General features: G+C 43.6%; 1 protein-coding gene across 1 annotated transcript in view; it reads left to right on the forward strand.

Moving 5' to 3' along the window:
* The window catches only part of TRIO (trio Rho guanine nucleotide exchange factor), a 285,006-nt gene that overhangs the window by 248,541 nt on the left and 28,351 nt on the right, over window positions 1-8,114 (forward strand). Inside the window, exons 39-44 of the mRNA XM_023738420.1 lie at window positions 1,602-1,671; window positions 3,932-4,021; window positions 5,154-5,246; window positions 6,001-6,051; window positions 6,319-6,396; window positions 7,315-7,506. Of these exons, the coding sequence (XP_023594188.1) occupies window positions 1,602-1,671; window positions 3,932-4,021; window positions 5,154-5,246; window positions 6,001-6,051; window positions 6,319-6,396; window positions 7,315-7,506 (574 nt within the window). The remainder of the gene's footprint in view (window positions 1-1,601; window positions 1,672-3,931; window positions 4,022-5,153; window positions 5,247-6,000; window positions 6,052-6,318; window positions 6,397-7,314; window positions 7,507-8,114) is intronic.

The raw sequence follows: 8,114 nt of genomic DNA on the forward strand, positions 1-8,114 counted from the left end.
ACAATCCTTTCTCATCTGGGGATTGCTAGTGCTGGCCGCTGACATTACAGTGGAATGTTCCAGCTGCAGTGTTCCGCTCCGCATGATCTGGACATGCCTCCTGCCTCCCATCCCTCTGTGTGTTGCTGTTCCCTCGCTCGGAGCACACTGTCATCACCTTCAGAATCCCACCCTCTCTGTAAAGCTGGGTCAAATGCTCCTTTCTGCATTAGACCGGAACATTCCAATCAGACACGTACTTCTCCTTCTAGTTAGCATATGTGACTGCGCTGTTTATACTGAAATACTCTACAAACAGGAGATGTTATCGTGGCACGTATCAAGCAGTGTTCTGGCCTTGATATTTTTTCTGCACTTTTGTTATCTCTCCTAATGAAATGTAGGACCCTTGAACCCAGGTATAGGTTCTTTATTTAATGTCCCCTGTAATGTCTACACGCCTGGCTAGCACAAACAGTTCAGTGCTTTTAGACTAGCCAGAAGGTTGGTGGTTCGAACCCACCCAGAGGCCTGGCGATCTGCTTTGCAAAGGCCACAGCCTTGAAAACCCTGTGAAGCAGTTCTACTCTGCACACACGGGGTCGCCAGGAGTTGCAGTCGACTCGGCAGTAACGAGCAGCCTGTAATGTCTGATTCAGATGGACTCACAGATAAGTGATGGTCCACTTTAGAAACAGCGTTCCAGTTTACAACTTCATAGACTGTAGACTTTACCAGAGTTTACCGTGAAACCAATTTGAAAAGTGGTATTTTGTGCTGTTATTTAGTCTTCTACTCCTCTGGCTGATTTTTACGGCTGTGGCAGGGAGGGGGAAAGGGCAAAGACCCCTGGGATGACCAGACAGAGAAGCTGCCTTCAGTGATGGCTGTCCGGATCCTAGCACACGCCTCTGTCTGCTGCAGAGCTAGGGGTAATAACACCCCACCTGCTAGGAAATTCAACGTAACGTTAATTGGTATGCTGGTTTGCAGGTTAATAAAATACCAGACATAAATATAAACATATGCAAGTGATAATTAAGGTGACCAAACATTTTGAAGAAGACTACAGCCCAGAATAAATAAAGAGCAGTTTTCTTATTGCTATTTTACTGTACTGCGATTATATTTTAATCTTATTGGGGCACTAGTATTTGTAACCTAGAAATTGATTTTCATTATATTTGAGAAATCGTTATAAAGCTGGAACAAGTAACATATTCAGTATTTTATACCTATTATTATCCAATTGGAGTCCTTTAAAAATTATCACGGAATGAATATGAAACTCAGGTACAAGGACCAGGTTTTCGGAAACAAAAACGTTCTTCATTGAGAAAACCTAAGAGAAAAGTGTTATTTGTCCAGAGGAAGGGTAGGTTGCCAGCGAAGGCATGCTCTAATTCTGCCTTGTCTTTTTTAACTACGTATCTCTTTTTGTTTTAAGGTTTGGGAGGCAATGTCCTAATAAAATATTTTCTGTGTCCGTTACATTTGTTAAGTATGTACTTTGTGCTTCCCAGTTATTCATGTCAAAACATGGTGTTTTAAAAACGTAAACCTAAATCTAAAATTAGAAGACTAATTGTAAATGGTCCTAATATCCTCCCTATTGTTTTCAGCTTTTTTTTAGGAGAGTTGGAGAAGTGCCTTGAAGATCCGGAAAAACTAGGGTCCCTTTTTGTTAAGCACGTAAGTACAATAGCACTGTTTATATTCTATTCTCAGACTGTCACGTTTCGTAATTGGTCCGTCAGATTAAAGAAGTCCCTTGTAGTTGATAAACATGCCCATGTTGAGAATATACATAATCAAACCGTGCATCGTTGGTGAGTTAGCACTAAAATCCCTTCTAGCTTTTCTACATATGAATTACCTGCTGTCCTGGTCACCTGGGCCCCAGGTGTGTATTTAGCTATCATCCATACAGTTTGGCCAGAGGGTACCAGTGGGAATCCTGAAGCTAGAATGTTTGGGGATATCTGTGGGCAAACAGGTGTTCAGGGCAGATGTGCCTATACATGCCATAGGTTTATCGTAATAGCCACATGTATGTGTATACCTAAAATAAGTGTGTTAGTGTTAAAGATTTTTTAAAAATCACTTTATTTAAAAAAAAATAGTGGTAAGAACTTTTGTATTTTTGCTAATCTCTTTAAGGCCTGGCTTAATAGGAGACAGCTGAGTTTTCTTAGCTGCTTCTTCATTCAATCCATTGTGATCTCTTGTTTTGGTTGAAATACATGAAGAAAATCCAGCCTCACTCAGATATATAGTCGGAAAGGGAGGCATATTTTAATAGTCTTTTCAGATAATAATAGATATTTTTCTTTCACATGACACAAAAACTCAACAAGTGATAATTTCTTGAAAGTACGTTGTAACGTAGAATCTGAAAAGTTTCTTTCTCCCTGTTGTTACCGTAAAATCCATCAGATTTTGTACAGTCACACATTGGTCACTGGAAAATATTGGTGCACTGAGTCAGCCGGATCTTTTAAGCGTTGACACATTTCATTACACAGTGTCAGAAACCCCCCACCCATCTCATCAGAAAAGCCTGTAAGTATTGGGAAGACACCCAAGTTCACAGTGGCAGATGCACATTTTACAGCATTCTACTTTTATGCTTGAAAGTTCAAATTTTAAGTTATTAACAAACACTGCCAGTTATCTACCGTGAGAAGACAGGCTTATTTCATCCACGTTCAGGAAAATATCTACCAGATACCCAAGTGTGAATAAGCATAGTTTGTGTCCACCTGTCCCTGCAGTGTTCCATGGAAAAAGCCGTTGGCTCCACTCACAACTCAGTGGCACAAGTGCTTTTCCTTTAGACACCCATCGCCTGGGGAAGAAGGGTTGTACAGACTTCCCACCTTGACGCAAGAAGGTTAAAAAGATGCGTTCCCAGTGGTTGAGATTTCATGAAATGCATGATTACTTCATTTTATTACTTCATCAAAAAAAAACCAAACCCATTGCTGTTGAGTTGGTTCCAACTCTTACTGACCCTAGAGGACAGAGTAGAACTGCCCTATAGGGTTTCCAAGGAGCGCCTGGTGGATTTGAACTGCCAACCTTTTGGTTAGCAGCCGAGCTCTTAACCACTGTGCAACCAGCACTCCATTACTTCATCAAGGACATTCTTAAGTGGAGCTGGCTTTTTTGTTTTTTTACTCAGAGTGTGTGGTGGTGAATGCATGCTCAGGTGCCAGCACTTTCACCCACCATTGGTTTGCACATCAGTGCAAATACCAGCACAGTGAGAAGAGCACACAGAAGCTTAGTCTTATTTTGAAATAGTTTTGACCTCACGGATCCCCTGGAAGGGCTTTGGGAATCCCCAGGGGTCTGCACATCACACTTTGAGCATCACTGGGTTAAGGGATTGCTCACTCTACTTTTTTCTCTTGTCCCTGGGTGGCGCGAACAAGTCAACATTTGAACACTAACGGAAAGGTTGGTGGTTCGAACCCTCCCGGAGGCACCTCAAAAGACAGCCCTGGCGATCTACTTCTGAAAGGTCAAGCCTTGAAAGCCCTATGGAGCAGTACTGCTCTGCACACATGGGGTCATCATGAGTCGGAATTGACTTCAACACCTGGTTTTTGGTGGTTTTTTTTGTTTTTGTTTTTTGTCGTTCCCTACTGAAAACAACCAGACTCGCTAGGACTACTGGCAGGTTTGGGAAGGCGGGCTTAGTTCTTCCCATAATATTTAGAAGTGTGTTCTTTGGCTGTCTCTGGTGTTTGCTGTGTCAAGTAAGGGGTGTGGCACACCTTCGGGAGCCACGAGGGAGGGCCGTCACGGTGCCCTGAAGCAGAAGGTGACCTCGGTTGTGCAGCTTTGCTTTAATTTCCTCATTAACGTGCCGAAACGTGTGTGTGTTCTCGTGTTCTGTTGAACCTGCGATCGTTTTAACCCATCCGTTTGTCTTTTTCATTCCTAGGAGAGAAGGTTGCACATGTACATAGTTTATTGTCAAAATAAACCAAAGTCTGAGCACATCGTCTCAGAATACATTGATACCTTCTTTGAGGTAAGACCCAGGACAGAAATGGAACATCTTTCTGAATCTTTTATTACATTAGATTTCCAGAAATTAAAATATCATTTGTTCCCCAGGTGTTAACGCAGTTCTCAGGATATCAGCCTCAGTGATAAAAGTTCTAAGCCTCTACTTCCTGCCTATAAATCAGAGAAATGAGTGTGAATTCAGTCTGTGGTCACATCCTTTGGCATTCAGAAGGCTGGGGTCATTGTTAAAATAAGTGGGTTTTTTTTGTTTGTTTTTAATTGTACTTTAGATGAAGATTTACAGAACAAATAGTTTCTCATTAAACAGTATACATATTGTTTTATGACATTGGTTAACAATCCCACAACATGTCAACACTCTCACTTTTCGACCTTGGGATCCCTATTACCTGCTTTCCTGTCCCCTCTTGCCTTCTAGTCCTTGTCCCTGGGCTGTTGTGCCCAGTTAATCTCGTTTTGTTTTATGGGGCTGTCTAATCTTTGGCTGAAGAGTGAACCTCAGGAGGGACTTCATTACTGAGCTAAAAGGGTGTCCAGGGACCATACTCTCAGGGTTTCTCAAGTCTCTGTCAGGCCAGTAAGTCTGGTCTTTTTTGGTGAGTTAGAATTTTGTTCCACATTTTTCTCTAGCTCTGTCCAGGACCGTCTGTTGTGATCCCTGTCAGAGCAGTCAGTGGTGGTAGCCGGGCACCATCTAGTTGTGCTGGACTCAGTCTGGTGGAGGCCGTGGTAGTTGTGGTCCATTAGTTAAAATAAGTGTTTTAATCAGTTTTAAATGGAGAGCTCATGACCAATTCAGAATAGTCCTTGATCTAAACTTTTAATCTCTTCTGAGATTTAAGTAAAATATATGTTTATGTGTAAAAGAGAGCAATTGAAAGAAGGCCTTACGTAAGCATTAACAACTGCCTTGAAGAATATGCCGAAAGGTAAAAGTGTGAAACTCAGAGACCCTGAGAAGAAACCCTGAGAAGTGCCCTCACACTGGGCGGTAGGGGTGCTGAGTGGCAGCTTCTTCTCTTGTGACTTTCGCTGGCAACGTTGTAGTTAGCCTTTCTGGCGAGCGCAAGGACTAAAGAACTCCCCTTTAAGAAACAAAACTGAACATCGTTTTTTCGCCTCTAAAACCACAGGACTTAAAGCAGCGCCTTGGCCACAGGTTGCAGCTCACAGATTTGTTAATAAAACCAGTGCAGAGAATTATGAAGTATCAGCTGTTACTGAAGGTAAGAAAGTGGGAGATGCAGACTCTCTTGTCGCAGGTTTGCCGGAGGACGAGGAGGGAGGGTTTGGGTAGGGTGAGGGGAGATTTTTTGTAAATAACTCAGTCTTATCATTTTTGATGTTTAAATATTTCACAGTAAATTTGTAAAAATTTTAATATAACACCTTTTATACTATTTTCTCAATTTTTCACTTACATCAAGTTCTGAATCAAAATGTCAGTAAAAGTGAACGTTTTTCCCCACCTTTGAATACTAATAATTTTCTTTGAGACAACTTTCTTCAGCTCTGTTGACCTTAAATAGTTTCTAATCTTCTTGGAGTCCTCCATAAAATAAACATTTTAATCCCTGCCTTGTCCTCTCTTTTGATTTAGCAGTAGCCCCTGACTTATTGAAATTCTTAAACACAACTCAAGGCAAAATCACACATTTTTCCATGATAAAAAGTGACTATTTAAATGTATCGAGATTCTGTCATATGAAACTAGGACCTGGATACGGAGAGAGACAAGAGCTTGTCTAGGTGTGAAATAGGAACCGTTGCGTGCTTAGATAGATTTGGCCAGGCTCTGCTGTGCCACAGCTTGAAATCCACGCCAGAGTACGTTTTTGTTGCGTTACTGGGAGAGTGAAAAGAGCAAACAGAGCTAACGTGCTTGGCACGGTGCCTGGCACACAGTGAATGATCAGAAAGGCTGGTTGTCTGCTGCTGTCATCACTGCCATCATGCTCCTTCTCCCCGTTTACCTTGCAGGACTTCCTCAAGTATTCCAAAAAAGCTAGCCTGGACACATCAGAACTAGAGGTACCGTACCCTCCCCGCCGTGCCCTCCCCCCAGTCTCCCTCCTGGCTCTCCCCAGGCTCCCCTGGACCCCCATGTGTGTCAGAGGCATGTAGCTATTCCCTGCAAGGGAGGGTCGTCCTAGCGGGCAGTGGCCATGGGCCTCTCCGTGGGCCTCTGCCGCAAGATGGCAGGAGGGAGAGGAATCGGACCTCGAACTGTGTTTTAGGGTTACCACACTAGCTTTCCCTCAGAGGAAACAACTTTGACTCTGCTTTCTCCCCCAACAGAGAGCCGTAGAAGTCATGTGCATCGTCCCCAAGCGGTGCAACGACATGATGAATGTGGGGCGTCTGCAAGGATTTGATGTAATGCAGAGACTATTCTGGAAAACTGCTCCCCTGTCTTCCATCACCTTGTTTGGTCTTGGGTTATTTATCCCCACATATAGAAAGCTCATCTTTTTGCTTGGTTTTCTGTCCTTTCACTTCACTTCAACTGATTGATAATTCCTCTCAACTTCTTTTATGTGCATTTGATTTGCTTTTTGGGGAGCTGCCCCGCTTCAAAGCCCAGGGCCTCACTGCAGAAACCAGCAGGACTGTGTTAGCGTCTTGGGTCCCTTGGCTGTTAAGAGCCGAGTTTCTTCCCCTGGTGCTTAAACCTTGTTAGCTTGGCAGAGAGTAGGCCCAGGGAGGCCCCAAACTGTCTGTCACCCCCTGAGAGCCTGACTTGAGGGCCACTGTGTTCATCGTTAGTCTCACAAACTTGTTTGCGTTGCCAGGCTGCTAACCTTACCTAGTACCTGCTGTGTACCCTAAAGATATTCAGAGCTATTCAGTAAGGAGACGGGAGAGAGCTGTGCTTTTCTTGCCCACTGTTCTTCTAGTGAATTAGGGTTTAGAGTTCGAGCCCTCTGGTTCTCAAACTTAAGCACACGACAGAATCAGCAGGAGGGTTAAAACAGTTTCTTTACTAACTAGCATTTCTAACTAGTTCCTGCCGGTGATGCTGATGCCACTGGTCTGCGGACTAGTTGGACCAGACACTAAGATCCCAGCCGTCGTATTTGATTGTAAATGAGCCCGGTGGTTTATACAAAGGGTGGCAAGGATGTTAGTGTAGATAATTGTTCTCTTTGAGGCTAAGAACTCATTACAGAAAAGGAAAGGGGCTTTTTTTTTTTTTCAAGCTCTGTAAATGAATAGAAGAAAGACATAATTCTGTGGGAGGACATCTAAAGTAACAGCACTTCGGCTATCTTAACCCCCTTTTCCTTGTCGTAGGGTAAAATTGTTGCCCAGGGTAAACTGCTCTTGCAGGACACGTTCTTGGTCACAGACCAGGACACAGGACTCCTGCCTCGCTGCAAGGAGAGACGGGTGTTCCTCTTCGAGCAGATCGTCATCTTCAGCGAACCGCTCGATAAAAAAAAAGGCTTCTCCATGCCAGGGTTCCTGTTTAAGAACAGTATCAAGGTAATGTGCGTCTGTGCGTGTTTTCTCGTGTGCTAACGCATGTACCATCGCGCTGATAAACTGCAGGCTTTAACAGTGACATATGGTGGCTTTTTATATCCTAACACATTAGAGAATCTTCGAATTCACCCCAGCATTGTTTCTGTTTCATTTTACTGTCTCTCGCACATCTCTTGGGTGATTGTTGTTGGTTGCTGTCGAGCCAGTCTTTGACTTATGGCGACTCCATACACAGTGGAACCATTCCCAGGATCAGCTACAGATCAGACCTTTGTGATCCATGACGTTTTCATTGGCTGATTTTCAGAAGTAGATCACCAGGCCTTTCTTCCTAGTCCATCTTAGTCTGAAGGCCCATGGAAACCTATTCAGCATCATAGCAGCACGCAAACCTCCACTAACTGACAGGTGGCAGCTGCACATGAGGTGCATTGGCTGGGAGCCCAACCCAGGTCTTCCGCATGGAAGGAGAGAATTCTACCACAGACTACAGCTGTTCATTTTTACCACAACGAGAAGACCTCTTCTCGCCGTGGGGAATTTCTGTGCTCCACCCTCCCTGGGACCATGTAAAACTGATTTAACTATGGAGGCACAGATTTGGAGTA

Source organism: Trichechus manatus, unplaced genomic scaffold (assembly GCF_000243295.1).
Source record: "Trichechus manatus latirostris isolate Lorelei unplaced genomic scaffold, TriManLat1.0 scaffold00116, whole genome shotgun sequence".
NCBI classification, from domain to species: domain Eukaryota; kingdom Metazoa; phylum Chordata; class Mammalia; order Sirenia; family Trichechidae; genus Trichechus; species Trichechus manatus.